This window comes from Cucurbita maxima, unplaced genomic scaffold (genome assembly GCF_002738345.1).
Source record: "Cucurbita maxima cultivar Rimu unplaced genomic scaffold, Cmax_1.0 Cma_Scf00006, whole genome shotgun sequence".
In the NCBI taxonomy this organism is placed as follows: Eukaryota; Viridiplantae; Streptophyta; class Magnoliopsida; order Cucurbitales; family Cucurbitaceae; genus Cucurbita; species Cucurbita maxima.
In genome coordinates, this window is record NW_019272022.1 from 3,675,581 (window position 1) to 3,691,279 (window position 15,699).

Sequence of the window (15,699 nt, forward strand, 5' to 3'; positions counted from 1 at the left end):
AAAAAAAAAAAAAAAAAAAAAAAAAAAAAAAAAAAAAAGGACCGAAATGTACCTTTCGTGAAGGTTACGTGGAATATATAATTTTTTATTAAGAAAATTACGTGGAATATATATATATTATTGATTAAAAATGGTAATTTCATAAAATTTGGTTTTGAATACAATAAAAGTTTTAATTATTTTAACTATTTGAGTCGCTTTCAAAATCGTAATAAGCATAAATTATTTTGAAGGCATATTTTGACTATTCATTCCAATTTTCATTTTTAGATATATAATTGTTTTATTTTTTTTTATACTTTAAATACTTATATTAGGTTTTTTCACGTCATTTATATATATTATGTACATACATGTTATAAGTAAATTTCGTTACATTAGGCATAAAATTGCATACTTCTAAATATAGAATGAGAATAAAATAATATTCAGCTTATTTCACTCAAGTAATACTATTAAGATCAAATATTTATTTAAAAATAAAATTAGGTAAAATTTAGGAATAAAATAAATTTAGGTTGTCAACTATTATTTTGTTTTTTTTTTCAGTCTAAAATTCAACTATTATGTTATATAAGTTATTGAATGCATATGATTTTTTTTTTTTTAACACGAACATTTTTAAAGTCTAATAGTTAAACTAAAACCCAACTAGAAAAATGGTTAATTAATTAAAATAACATCTAATAAAAAATGTAATGTATTTAAAAAAAAAATACAAAAACATATTAAAGAGATATATTATTAAAACAGCATAGCTAATTCTAGAAAAATTAAACTAGCAGAAATTACTAAAAAAAAAAAAAAAAAAAAAAAAAAAAAAAAAAAAAAAAAAAAAAAAGAAACTNCTTTAACGAAAAACTTGGAACTGTAAGAACCAATCAATATAAGTATGTATGTCTGTCTATATGTGTATATTTGTACATGTGCGCATGTATGTATGTATGTATGTATGTATGTATGTATGTATGTCACTAAAATAAAATAAAAAAGAAGAAATTAGAAAGCCATTACTTGAACAATGCAGTTTCTATCCAAAATTGTTACTGGTATTTGTCTGAGAGTTTTTCTATACAGATATTTTTCACCAATATGTACATATGGAAAGGGTTCAAACAAACAAGCCAAAGATTGGATACAGTTGGATCACAGTTGAGATAATTTTTTTACTTTTCAGCCAAACATCTATGTTTTAACTTAATCCAAAGTGTTCATTCCTATACTCACCAAACACTACCATTTTCATAACCCTCCAAACAATGGTTAGGGTAGGAAACCAGTACCTCAAGACAGCAAATGCTCGTATTTGATACTTCCAACAACCTGAAAATGAGCAAGAATTATTAGATACAAACATATTCACATTATCATATCATTCACCAAGAAGAACAAGAGGAAGTTTGCGATTGTTATCCAAAATAACCCAATTGTTACTCTTCAAAGAGAATAAAGGAAACATATTCAGAATCATCGAAGTTCAGAACTTCCTGTTTTATAGCATCTTGGTGTTTGGTTTGCATTCGTCTTGTGATCATTTTGAGCAAAACAGAAAGCAAAATTCATCTAAATTGTTTGTTCTTCTCACCCTTTCTACTAGGAAACCATCTGGTGTCGTATCCGAACTCTCAGATTCCGAGCTCAGCAGTTGGACGTTCCACTAATATTTCCGACCTGCAACATATGCCAATTAAATACAAATTACAAAGAAAAGGCTATAATAAGTTTAATCTAAATAGGAAGGAGGAAAAATAATCACTGTCAACAAGAACACACCAAGATGTGAAGTCAGGCACTAATCTCTTAAGTATTAACCATTCAAACGAGGGTTAATCTTCTAAATAGAATCTTCAAAGTCAGAACAAATCAACCGTGCCGAAAACTGAATATGTATCTGCTAAAGGCAGCCCTCTAATTAGTTGTTTAACCAAACCATTTCATAAATAATTGACAGGCATAACTTGATATATCGCTCAGGAATCAACAGACATATCTTAAGAAATTTTGGGAGAATTAGTGAGCTGGTCGTTGACATACATCGAAGACTCATCATCAATGTTCCTGTTTGCCAACACATTGTCCTGACTCTGAATTGACGCATATGCTTCAACAAGAGAAGCTTCTGTAGTTTCACACTGAGAAGAAAATGCACTTTTTTCTCTGTTTGTTGGGAAATTTTGTTGAACAAGTAGAGAACTCTCCCGCAACTCAATTGATGAGGACATTGTTGGAGAGACAGCCCGTTTTCGCCTCCGTCCAACAATAGCCTCCTGATTCACAGTTTTATTGATCTTCGTTGCTCTAGAGGAAATGGCTTCAACTTGCTTACAAGCTTTCATGCTTATTGAGGAACATGGGTTGATAGTGGGCTTTCATGCAACAAAAGGACAAATCACAAATCATATGGAACTCACAATATAATCGGTAAAGAATAAAGAACAACACTAGAGACATACCAAAATGAATTGAGATTGAAATGTCTTAATAACTCTTCCAATAAAACATTCATCCAAAGCATGTTGAGAAAGCTGCCTGGAATTTACCTGGAAAGAAGGGTAATAATCATATGTTAAATGCCCATTTGAGATCGTATCCTCAAGCACACAACAAGTCAATTTTCTTTGGCAAACTCACTCTATATAGTGATAATGGCAGCAAAATCTGCCTTGGGGCACATGATAGGGAGACTCCGGAATAATTTAGAGCAGTTACAAAAGAGAGACCAATGTCCGCTAAAATGTGTAACTTCTGAAATTAAAGAGATAGAAGAAAAGGAAAAGCTTTCAGCTGATGAAATTGTGTGATAACAAAGGCCAGTGATAATATAAATGCATTACTACAAACTCTCACAGGTGATGTTTCAATATCCACAGCATCCTCAACCCTCTTAATGGCACGAAAAATACTGTGCAAATACAAAACAGAATCCTTTGCAACAATTACATCTGCATTGACTAACATCTGCAACATAAATAGGAGGGGGCTGCAAAAAGAGCATGTTCCAAGCAGAGACACCCATTGATATTATGGAGGAAAAAATTTAACATCAACAATGATTCAAACAGAAGGCACATTTACCTACAGAATTGAGCATATTCATTTTCATCTTGACAGTCTGTATGTGGGAAGCCTGAATCATGAGCTAGAATATATATCAAGAATACTACTATATACGCTGGAACAAAGGTCACTGATCCATCTTGACCCACAGAATTTTGATGAATCTGAGCTATCTTCCTATATTGCTCAATAAATTCTGCCATATATTTGAGTGACTGAAATGAAATGAAGTGTATCATCAGAATATGAATCATAGAACCATATAGCAAAGGTACCTAAGCATAACACTGCTGCATAATTGACAGAAATAGACATACATCATCCTGAAGATCCTTCAAGCTATCTGAGATGCAAAATGCAAAAACACAAGCATATCGAGTAGGTATAGCCTGCTCCTTAAGTAACTTGTGTGCTTTGTCAATAAATAGCCTTCTAACCAAAGAAGAGGAGTCCTGAAATGGAGCAGTAAATAAAAGTACCAGGTGGTTATAAAGGGGTCTCTTGGAAGACTACATCCATTTGCAGAAATATATGAGGATGAAGCAGGCTGAACCGAATGACATCCACTATATACACATTTTAACTAAACTTCATAAAAAGCAAATCAAGGAAAAAATTCTCGATTAGTCCTTTTCTTAAAGAATACTTCCACTTTTCCTCATTCTTCTTTGTGCTAGTGAAAGTTGGATGAGGAAGGAGAGCTTACCGACCTCAAATAGGTTGGTAATCCTTTTCTATGGCCTGAGGACATTCCTACCTTAGTTTATATCAATACTACTAAGGAGACTTACAGTAGCCTTTTGAACAAAACTACAAAATGAAGCGCTTAAATCTTTGAGTAAAAAAAATAAATTACAATCATCAGCATAAAATTAACAAAAACATGACGTACAGACATCAATACTTATAGAATAAAGGTTGCCTATATTTTCAGTCTAGGGTCTCTCATCCTCCAGTCATAATTAGTCATCCCCTTAGTTTAATCAATTAAGAATCCCACTGCTTGCATAAGAGCTCCCAGTTTTCTTATGATTCACGTTCATCTGTTTCTAAGCAGATTTATGACCACAGCAACCAAACAAATGTACCTTTGCCATCAAGATTGCAAAACGGAAAATCTCCGGTGTAATTTGTGAATCCCATCTTCTGGCAAGACGAAGAACTGATTTTGCAGCAGCTAATCTGATTCGAGCTTGATCACTATCACTGTATCATAAAATCTCCAGAAGTAAATAACGCCCTAGTATATTTTTATTAGCGACTAAGGTAACATAAGGCTTAGGGGAAATTAAAAAAAAAAAAAATACCAATCTTGACTGAGAAAACAAAAGAACAGTGTATTCTCTTGAAAGTAGGAACGCAAAAAAAAAAAAAAAAAAAAAAAAAAAAAAAAAAAAAAAAAAAAAAAAAAAAAAAAAAAAAAAAAAAAAAAAAAAAAAAAGAAGCACGTGTTTAGAAAAGAATTCAATAATGGGGAAATGTGCAATAGTCCAGAAAAATATTAATTGAATAGCAACAAATCATGCAATCTTCAGAAGGTTGACAAAATTGCAGCTTCAAACCAAAGATTATAGATCAGTAAAACTTAACAAGGAACAACTCAGTAAGCTGTAGGAATCTTGTATGATCCGGAAAATTTTTTAAAACAAGTTTTATCTATCAATGCACTTAAATACATACGTAGGGATGTTCCCAACAGAAGCTTCACACGTGTTCAGCATCCCTAATAAAATTTTCAGAAACTCATCAACATTTCTTCTAGGAGTTCCTTGATGTGGCAAAAAACTCTTAACGATTGTTTTCAGCCCATAAATCTGCAAGGAAAAAAGAAAGAATAACTCTACAAAAATGGAGAAAAATCATCAATAGGCCACCAAGTAGGACTAGTAGCCTCTAATTATTCAAGAACACAGCGTATCTCACATTACGTGAATTCAATGTCTATTAAGTAGGACTACTGCCACAACAAAATCAATTTAAATTGCAAGAAACGATCTTATCTGAGATATTGAATTAATATGGCTTAGTTGCCTTCAAAAAGAAGTTTGCCAATGATAAAATTTCTTTTTATTGGTCAACGTCATTGAGAGATCCATGGAAAAATCCTTTAATGGTACATTTTCTAGAAGCATGAGGACTATTGAAGATCATAAATTGATTGAAATTCCTGCGTCCAACAGTCATTTCTCTTAGTCTAATTTGAGGATTCTCTATGTCCTGTATTGACTGATTTCAGAAGTGGATGGCTGGTTTCACGACTCTAGAGATTCAAGGACAATGAAGGCTACTTCGGATGACTTCCCCATAGTTCTTTTTATTAGATCCAACCCAATTCAAATTTGAAAGTGTGTGGTTGTCTCATAAAAAAATAGAGATATGAGAGATATCACTTTATTGTTGGACTCCTTATGGTGCTTTTCAATTTTTTGTTTTCAGGTAACTATTCCATTCTTTTGTTACAAGGTACATGGAGTAACTTTCTATAATAACCACTCTCGTTCAAAGGGTTGATGTCTTATCTTTCCCTCATACAAACTCCTCCAATGTCCGTCTAAGATTAATGTACAAAACAGGTGAAAATCGCAACTTAATAGACAGAAACATAAATGAACCGGAGTCTCCATAGGGATTTACCTTTAAATCGCAAGAATTGCTATCCCCGTCTAATTTATTGAAATTATCTGATAGGTCCACCTTCATGAGTAAGGTTAAAACACTGGTCAAAAAGATTTTGCGGAAGCAAAAAATCAACAAAACTCGAAAAAGGAGTTGGCAAGAATTACTTGGAGGATTTTCTCATATACATAAGGTGTGATCTCTAGATCATGATCATCAAAGGTTGAAACAGAATATTTTGCAATACAACCTAAAGATTGCAATATTGCGGGGAGATTCATTCCCCTGTGTAGAGAATCAACAAGTTCCTGGGGGGGAAAAAAAGAGAAGGGTTCCGTAAGCTATTTTTCTGAATGTCAATAAACTATAACAAAGAATATATGAACAGAAATGCCTCCAAAATATATTTGTGCGTACCTTACATAGTTTAGAGAATAAAAAATACCCAGAAGTACCAGCTAAAGCTGCAATGGCAGAAACAGCACTCTTTGATTGAGCACGAGTACCCTCCAAGCATAATCTCTCCAGAAATGGGTATGCATCACTATTAGGTGAAGGGAAACAGAAACAAGGAAATTTTAGGATACTTTGCATCCCCAACTATGCAGAAGCTCATGTGCACCACAGCACTCATACACATCGAAAGACTCGTGCATCCAAACACAGAAGAGTCTAAGTACTATGACTCTTCAGTGTTTCAGATTCTTTTTATCTCAGCGTAATGCCATAAATGAGCCAACTAACATCAAGCCACCGAAAAACATTATCCTAAGCTTACAGCTAGCAACTAAAGACTTCAAACAAGTACACGAACAAGAAAAAAAGTTAAAAAGTTAATAAGACGTTTTCTTAAAACAATTATCAACCAAGTATGCATCTTTCAACCATTTGTCGTATATCAATTATCTACCGGTTTTAGTAGACAGAAACAAACAAGAAATAAAATTAGTCATCCTCCAATTCTACTCTAAACTTGGAAGTAAAAAGTTCAAGTTTCTCCCAGTAAGGAGATACTTGTATAAAGCAAGGCATCCACGCCTTTCTCAACGTCACATAATATTAATCTAACTGTACGAGAATCCAAATTCTGCAATAAATATTTTAAAAATTACAGATTTTTTTTTTAATCAAGAAAATGAGAGAGAAATGAAAGAATACAAGAGAGAAGAAGATTTAGAAGTCAACCTTAAAATTGTCGTAAGCATTAACATCATATTGTTGGTAAGCATTTGGCACTAGGGAAGGGAGAGTAACGAGATCAAACAGAAGTATTAAACAACGAAGTGAAAGGAGAATAGGTACAAAAACACTGCCAAACATTATAGCTTCGAAGTTTTCATTGTTTTTTTAACTTGAAAAGTAAAATGACGTGTAATGAACATGTAAGCAGCAAATGGTGAATACCTGAGTTCAATTGATAAGTGAGGGCCTGCTTTTGCCAATACTTCGATCAGCTTACTATCTATTGGGTTGCTTTCTTCCAACAACCTTAGCAGTTGGCCTTCCAAGCCTCTGATGAGTGCGGGGAAAATGCCGAAAATAGCCTAAGATCAAATGGTTGTGCTGACTGAGTACCGAGGTCCTCCCCTCTAGTGTGTTTATTGTAAAGCAATTTTTTTTTTTTTTTTTTTTTTTTTTTTGGTGCAGTAACTATGGATAGTCTCGTTTGAGAAGGTTGGTTGAGATATCATAGAGATATTATCTGATTCATAAGGATACGAAAAAAGTAGTCTTGGAACAAAAATGGAGAACACTCACAAAAGGACGCATCATTTTTGTTATATTACTATCCATTTCATATGTTCATATGTTTTTTTTTTTCCAAAAAAGAAACCTTTGATTATTATGCCNTGAAAGAGGAACATTTCTCTGATAGAAACTACTAATCACAATGAAACAATCAAGACATCCTATCAATTCCAATTTTGTAGAGAGAATACGAGGCTCTCTAACTATCACTAATTAGTATGTGTAAGCAGTTCAGGTCGGTCAGTCAGTCTTCTGCCAAAACCAACACCAAACTCGCATTATTTTATGGAGAGAAAAAAAAAACAAATCGAAAAACTGACTGAAACTGACAAAATTTATAACAAATTAAGCCGGGCAACTATTTTTTTAGTTTTGTACTTTAGAATCAGCAGCATGGTTTGGCTGTTTTTTGTAGATTTTTTTTTTCAGCTAGCGCAACTGTCAGTAATCAAAATAGGAGTAATGAAAAAAGAGTCTAAACTAAAATAAAACACAAAGCAAAACAAAACTCCGCCAACAGGCTAGTTAACATACCTCGTCCAAAATCTCCCTGTTATCTATTAGTTCGTTTTTACAAACTGCTATGGTTCGTCCAATCAAATCTTTTAACAAGTAACTCTGATGGCAGCGATCCAATGATAAATCCAAAAAGGCAAGAAAAAGAAGACCGAATTTTTATGTTTATGTTTAGCGGTGATTTAATGCATGATATTCCAACTCCAAACAAGAATTTACCCTTTGAAATTACTCAGAGTTACCAGATAAGAGAAACGAGTATTCTTTGAGAGTGAATAAGTTACACAAAAAATGTTTTTTAAATAAGGCCGCATCAACCTGGAATCAACATATTGCAATTTTACTTACCAGTAGGAGCTTGCCAGCAGAAGCCTCCAAATGTTTATTTGCAAGTCTGTTACTCAGAATGCAGTCTAATACAAAGCGTACATGCTCAGTGCTGAATAAATTATATGAGCACTTTGAGGAGAGTGATTTCAAAATCTCAAAATGAGGATGTTTACTTCCTATCATCCTCAACAATTTGTCCTGAAAAAAAATATATATAATAATTCTATAAATGAATGCCAGATAATGTACATCAATCATTTGTGAAAAAAACCCATAGCAGAGAGTAGAGTGCAAACTATTGTCAAGTTTTGTATTTGAGCCAAAAAATTAGCAGTAAGGGAGAAGATACATTTATTGGATATCCCTGAGGGACGGGAGAAGATGAATTTATAAACCTACCATATAATCATAATATCAAATCGACCTATGAACTAAATATATCGCTCTAATACATTGAATTTAAAGAGAAACACAAATGGGATATATGTTGAATTCCAAGAAAAGAATTATAAAAGATGAAATATATATTGATAAAAATACTTGCAAACTTACTAAAAGAGAACATCTGAGACAATCAACTTTTCTCAAAATTTTCTCAATCTGAATTTTCGTGGACTCATGCCAGTATAGATCATTCTCTAGATCTTCAGAACTCCAGATCTAAGACGTGTACTACTTACAGTTCAAGCATCTACCAAACAAAATCATAATTAAAAGTCTCAATAGAAAACGATTCATCTTATTTCTAATCTAGCATAAATGAATTTTAAAGAGTTTTCAACCTTAAATCCAACAAGGGCCTTCATCATGGTAAAGAACTATTCCAAATCAAATAATAAAACGTGTAGCAGTGAAAAGCTTGAAACAATATAGTTCAACTAAAATATCAACCAAAAAGTAAGCTAGAAAGGTATACTACGCACTCTGGTGGCCTCAGCTTCCACACTTGTCAATTCATCAAGTAAAAGCTCCAACGGGATAAAAATATTATCAGCTTTAATTTGATTTAATTTATGAAAGGACTCCTTTGCTTTTGTAGGACCTGGAAAGCAGGCTGCCATTTTGAGAAATGCAGTTTCAATTCGCTTTTCTACCTCTTCTGATTGGTTCTCCTGTTGCAACAAGACAACCAAATGTTATTAGATGAAGAAATCCGTTAAATTATATGTTTAGGCAGCAGATATCAATGACTTGGTAAGAAGTAAATTTTACCTTCGACAAAAGCCAAAAAAAAAGTATGAGACTTCCATTCTATGGTTAACAATAGAATGGCTCACAGAACCATTTTGGGCAAAATATAGAGTTTTTTTTTTTCCTCTCTTTTTTATTTTTTTCAGAAAAAGGGAGAAAAGGACAAATTTACAAGGATAATGACAAGTATGATGTGTCGTCTTCTAAAATGCATTTTAAACAAGAGTTTCACACTGCGATAACTTAAGATGCATTTGGAAGACTCACTATCAGTTCCAGTGTTTTTTATGTACAAAACAAATAAAACATAAGTGGATTACAACTTCACAAAATGATCCGTATCGTCAACAAATGAATCTTTTATTCAGCAAACAATTTACCAAACTACAGAACTTAGAAGAGAAGTTAGGCAACATACCTTGCCCTTTTTTCGTAGACTCAAATAAGTACGCAACTCATCTTGTAACCTACAAATGCAAACAATGAAAGAAAAATGCAAAACATTATAAAATTTTATCTTACCATGAAAAACATGCTAGTAATAATACCTCTGTTTTTGCAACAAAATATATCTGAGGGCCTTTTCATGATGGATATTGAAAAGAGAGAACAAATGGATCCAGTGGCTTGTCCTTTCCTCAAGAGAGAGATGAGCTGGGAATAAATCTTCCACAAGAACAAGTTCCATGCACTGGGACCTAAAATGTGGTAATAATTATTATATTTAAAGATATTGTAATAGTTTCAATCCAAGAGATGATAAGCCAACCTGAACTCTTTACAATCTTTATCATAGCAAAGCATCAAGACTTTACAAGGAATCTGTTCAAAGTCATCGTTCATAGTCAATTGACCTTTGGAACATTTATCACAATAGTCTCGATACACTTCCAACAATTTCTGAAGGGCCTTTTTCCTAACTGATATCTACAAAAAAAAATAGCAAAAATAATGTTAGGTGAGCTTTGATTACTAAGTGCAAACAGAACAACATACAATAAAATACCCTCTTATCTCGTAGTCTTTCAGCAGCTCGAGATATTAGTGTCACGGGGGCAAATTTGATATTTGATCGGGCAATATCACAAACAATAATTATTGCTCGAGTTCTCACTCTGTCATCGAAGTCTAGTAATCGTTCTTCGACTGCAGCTGATATGTTCATGAGTACAAACTAGTCAGTTATACTAAACATAATGGATTAAGAATCTAATAACATCATAACTACTTAATCACTGACCCAGAACTTCAAGAGATTCTGAACTACCAGGATTGGCCAGATAACAATCTTTAGCACATTGGATAGCATGAATTCTAACTTCTGCAGATTTGTCACTAAACCTTTTCAAGAACTCCATAAAAAGTCCTCGGTACTTTTGTGCTACAGAGTATTTTGGTAGAGCTAAAAGCCTACCAACGATTTTAACCGCTTTTATTCTAACATCAACTTGGTCCGTCTACAAAGGATAGAGATATAATGAGGAAACAAACAACGTGAGCATCCTGGAAATTATGTAGGAGTGACTATTAGAAACCAACAGATGCAGTGTTTAGATGGTTGAAGGCTTTGGGACGCATTCGAAAGGGTTTTCTTGAAAGGGGTAACGCATGTTCTGTTAAATCTCTCTCCAATTATCTGGCCAAAAAGAGTTCTAATTTTATGGCCAGATTTTTTCGAGGAGCTTTGGAGATCAAAAATTCCTAAGAGTGTAAGGTCGTCTAATGGACTCTTTTCTGGGGGTGGGCTGAACACAAATAACAAAGTTCAAAAAGAAATCCCCATCATTGCCTCAACCTAAATTGTTGTTTGGAACGTAAGCACAAATAATAATAATAATAATAATAATAAAGAACAGCAATAACAATTTTAATAAATTGAAAGACGTCCAAGATCTATCAAAGATTTTGTAGTCCATTCATTTGGCACAACTTCAAGGATGAGAAGAAATAGCTATTAGTCGATTTTTTTGTGCATTGTTTTGTGAAGTTTGGCTTAAACGCGAAGGAAGAGTCTTAACTGAGGGAAAAAGCTTGGGCAGGATGTGGGGTGTTGTTGTCTTACTTCTTGGAATCTAAAAGCAATTACTCCTCATCTCGTATCAGGACCAATCGGAGTTATAAGATATTTATGGTTACTCATTCAAAACCATTTATTATTTTAAAAAAAAATGAGTATGACAAATAGTTGTATACCACTGTTGCAATACAAGAGTGGGAATACAATGAACCAACCAAAATAATAAATAACATACCAAAAGCTCTAGAGTCAAGTTTGGAATCACAGGAAGAAGCATCTGAGGGACACATTGGAAAATTCTAAAAATTAGTTCATGGTAAAATTCTTTGAGTTCACTTCCCGCCACATCTCTCTCTGAAATACAAGATGTTAAGAATCCACAAACAAATGGTTCAAGCGTCTCAGCACTGGCTTCAATGACGGAAACTGCAAGGCGAGAAGCAGCTGTAGGTTCACCCTGAAAAATATGAAAAGGACATTTGTCAGGACAACATAAAGAAGCTCAAAAATACATTTGAAAGGAATTTTTTTGTGCTTTACTACTAATCAAGTCGAGGCCTAAGACATATACACAAATTTCCTAAACCAAAGATAAATAAAATCTTTCTGCAGGGACAGGCAAAAGGAGGGAGATCGTTTATAAATTGGAAGTTATTAAGATTAGATGTAGATCTAGTGACAAGCACCTATAATAAAGCCACAAATGAACTTTGCAAAATTGTGAAGAGAGTTGGGAATAACACCTACATGTTGGGCTTGTTTGCTAACTCAACATTTCTGTTTTTGTTAACTATCACATATTTCTTAGGCAGAAAGTAATTAAGGACATACATGTTGCGGTATTGGGTGGATATTTTGGGCATGATAAAACTATAAGCCAGATTACCATTAGATATTATTGGCCTCGGCTTCACATAGATGTAGAAAAATTTGTGCAGTGTTAATTGGACTTTGTCGTGAAGACAGTTAGGAATAAAATAACGCCTACACGTTGGACATACAAGCTACATTTCTGTTCTACCTATTTTTCTTTTTCTAATGAGGACGATTATGAACTCGAGAAGAGTTCTTTTTTATTTTTTATTTTTTGGTTAGGTAAAGGGGGTTGATGTAGGGTTGTATTGTAATTGTCTTACTGTGTTTTTTTAATTTTTATGTTCTGTTTAACTTTATGTTCAGTTAGCAAGTTTTCTAGTAAGCTTGGGTTAAGGGTGATTTACCTAATGTAGTTATTTCCTTTATCCTTAAACCCTGATACATAAAATGCTCGAGTCCCCTTTTGTAAACATTAGATATTTTATTAATCAAATAGCCCTCAATTTCCTTATCTCGACAAATTGACTCATAATACAATGCACCATCAATCAACAAGATTATTAAAGCTATCGTACTTAACTAAACCATGCTAGCACAAGAGTAATAACAATGAGCGTTAATTGTATCTCATAGATAGAGTTCTCCGTAAATAATATTTTTAATCCCTCTAAAAGGTAGGGAACAAAACATCAATCTATTAAACTTACCTTTTCCTCCTTCACAACATTGTGCAAAACCACATCTACTAGCGGTAGAGAGGCATCCTCGCTTAGAATATGGGTCATTATTGACAAAATGTTGTTAACCAGACTAGGTTCGTGATAGTCTCTATAGAAAAAAGAGCTATCGTAAGTATGAAACAATTCAGAAGGGTCGTACAGTGAATGTAACCCAACAAATAATATATAGAGCAGCATGCATGAAAAATAGATGCAAGTAGAAGTTTGAGAATCAATAGAAATTACTACACTCAACAAACTAACTTATATAATCCAAATCTGCATATTTTCTACGTAATACTTTTTTCTTACTTCAAGCTTAAGTGTACTGAAAAAAAAACGAGAGAGCAAAAAGGCAGATTACAGACATTCGAGTTAAGAGCCATAAAAATGGAACCATGTTGGATACTCCCCAACACAAATCTACTACCTCAAAGGAAACATGTTTAGGCTTGTAAGGGAGCATAAACCAAACATTTTTCAATTTTTTGTGATAAAAATCCTATTGAAGGAGCCGGATAAATTAAATCCTTTAATCCTTTAAGGATTGTTGGAGTCTCACATTGGCTAATTAAAGAGAAGATCATGGTATATAAGTTATGAGGTCTTTTGAGGAAACTAAAAGCAAAGCTATGAGAGCTTATGCTCGAAGTGGACAATATCATACCATTGTAGAGGTGCATTGTTCCTATTATTAAATTCTTCCTCCAGCAAACTACAAATATCCCAATACACACAACTATTCTTGAACACAGCAAAATTGTCCTAGTAACGTTGAAAGTATTAAGGACAATATATGGGAAATTTAAGACCTCAGGTTGTAAAACCGAAATACTCAGAGGAAGGAGAATTATACTCTTTTAAATTTAGAACACAATAAAATAAAATGAGTACCTTGACAAAATTGGCATAACAGAAAATCAGAATAAATTTATCAAACATGCTGATAAAAAGTGTGCAAGTACTGATATTAGAAAAGTGCAAGATAAGGGGTACTGACCTTAAAGCAGAGAAAAATGTATCAAACATATCCAACACCAAGTCGTTGCATCCAATGTCAAGCATTATCACACAGCATTTACATCGTGCCACTGTCTCTAGTATTTTAACCCTCCGAGGGAAAAGTGGACTTGTTGTATCACCTAGCTCCGAAAAAGAGCTCAAAAGAAGTATAAAAACATCCTAAAATTTTAAAAAGAAAAGAAATGGATAAATTGGATGGTAAACCGAAAGATTAAGAAAGAGAGTATACATTTAACCAAAATTAACGATTGGTTACCCTTAGATATTTGTCTTCGAAAGGTGGTTCTGGAGCCGTGACCCGGAACATTTCACTAACGCATATAGCTAATAGAAGTCTCACATCTTTATCTCTATTCCGTAAAAGACCATTAACTATAGATTTCATTAGAGGCTTTATAGAACCCTCTAATTTTTTAGCTGGTTCTGACTCCCTTGTAGCATCTGGGACGTAAGACTGTTCCAAACAAGCAAAAGCATCTACAACTTGCTGCAATGGAAAAATGGAACATCAAGTAATAAGGAAAACGGTAGTCGTGAAGTGAAAAATCCATTTATTGGCGTAAATAAATTGTAAGAACTGAACTACAGAACATGATATGATTCATGGATTGGTGCTAAAACAAAACGAGACTTGGAGTTTTATCGATAAGATAATACAGGAACCGATTAATTATTTTCATTCTAATGAATTAACATATCCTAAACAAAATGTTCGGAATTATGAAGGAAATAGAAAATATGATCGGATTTGTGTGGGCGATCAAAATAAAACAGAGCAACCGACAATTTTAATCCGTAGTTTTTTTAACGGTCAATGAAATTCGTCGTGTCCGTCAATTCAAGAGCTGTTAGTTGTGGATACAGGAAAACAGAGAGGGAGAGAGCGAGCCATTAGTTTTGATGCGAAGTTTTATGACTTCGTCTCAAGCGTGTCGGAAGATTCGAGTCCAAACAACTGCAGCGAACTGGTCTGTGTGAACAGGACCATCAGCTCCGCACATTCATAATTGAAGATAATTAGAAAACCCTAGAAGAAACCCTTCAGTCTTCGAGAAAACGAAAAATTCGAGTATCAACTCACGACTAACCACGAAGATACAACATCGTCAACATACTCAGTCAACAGTAAGCAAATCAAATAGGAAGAGTCCCAACGACAATTTGATCATAACAACAAGAAAAATTTAGAAACTACAATAAAAATCAAAGTAAAAACATTACCCGGAGGGATTTCACGATGTAATCCTTGGTTGGACGAGACTGTTTGCTCAATTTAGTTCCGACATCGTGGATAAGTTGCAGCGAAGACTCATCCATTTTCTTAGGTCTGAACTGCGAAGCTCTAATCGGGAAGGTGAGATTTGGCAATGAGCAGAGGGATGAAGAGATCACGAGAAGTGAGCAGTGAGCAAAGAAACGAGAGAATTTCTGGTAAGGGCGCGAATTCGTTGGTATTTAAATAAACTCCGCTCGCTGAGCGCGTGAGAAGACGGATAACCAAAATAACCGACGAACCGCCAAATCGATCCCCGGTTGGTTTAGAAAGACCGGATTGGTTCGGTTCTATGTTAAACCTGAAAAACCGAACTTTGCTTAATTCGTTTTTTTTTTTTTTTTTTTTTTTTTTTTTTTTTTTTTTTTTTTTTTTTTTTTTTTTTTTTTTTT

At 33.7% G+C, this 15,699-nt stretch overlaps 1 protein-coding gene across 1 annotated transcript; it reads right to left on the bottom strand.

Moving 5' to 3' along the window:
- Nucleotides 1–1,585: 1,585 nt before the first annotated feature.
- On the bottom strand, nt 1,586–15,444 carry LOC111480230 (sister chromatid cohesion protein PDS5 homolog A-like). The gene is made up of 25 exons (XM_023125157.1): nt 15,256–15,444; nt 14,291–14,521; nt 14,012–14,193; nt 13,000–13,120; nt 11,712–11,933; nt 10,700–10,916; nt 10,466–10,611; nt 10,229–10,386; nt 10,008–10,157; nt 9,878–9,926; nt 9,192–9,380; nt 8,287–8,466; nt 7,078–7,217; nt 6,091–6,217; nt 5,841–5,981; nt 5,692–5,751; nt 4,738–4,871; nt 4,146–4,263; nt 3,375–3,509; nt 3,076–3,272; nt 2,848–2,980; nt 2,632–2,745; nt 2,454–2,540; nt 1,774–2,366; nt 1,586–1,671 (listed from the first exon to the last, which is right to left on the bottom strand). Exons 1-24 carry the CDS (start codon nt 15,349–15,351, stop codon nt 1,992–1,994), a joined length of 3,702 nt encoding a protein of 1,233 aa, XP_022980925.1. The 5' UTR covers nt 15,352–15,444; the 3' UTR covers nt 1,586–1,671; nt 1,774–1,991.
- Nucleotides 15,445–15,699: the final 255 nt, after the last annotated feature.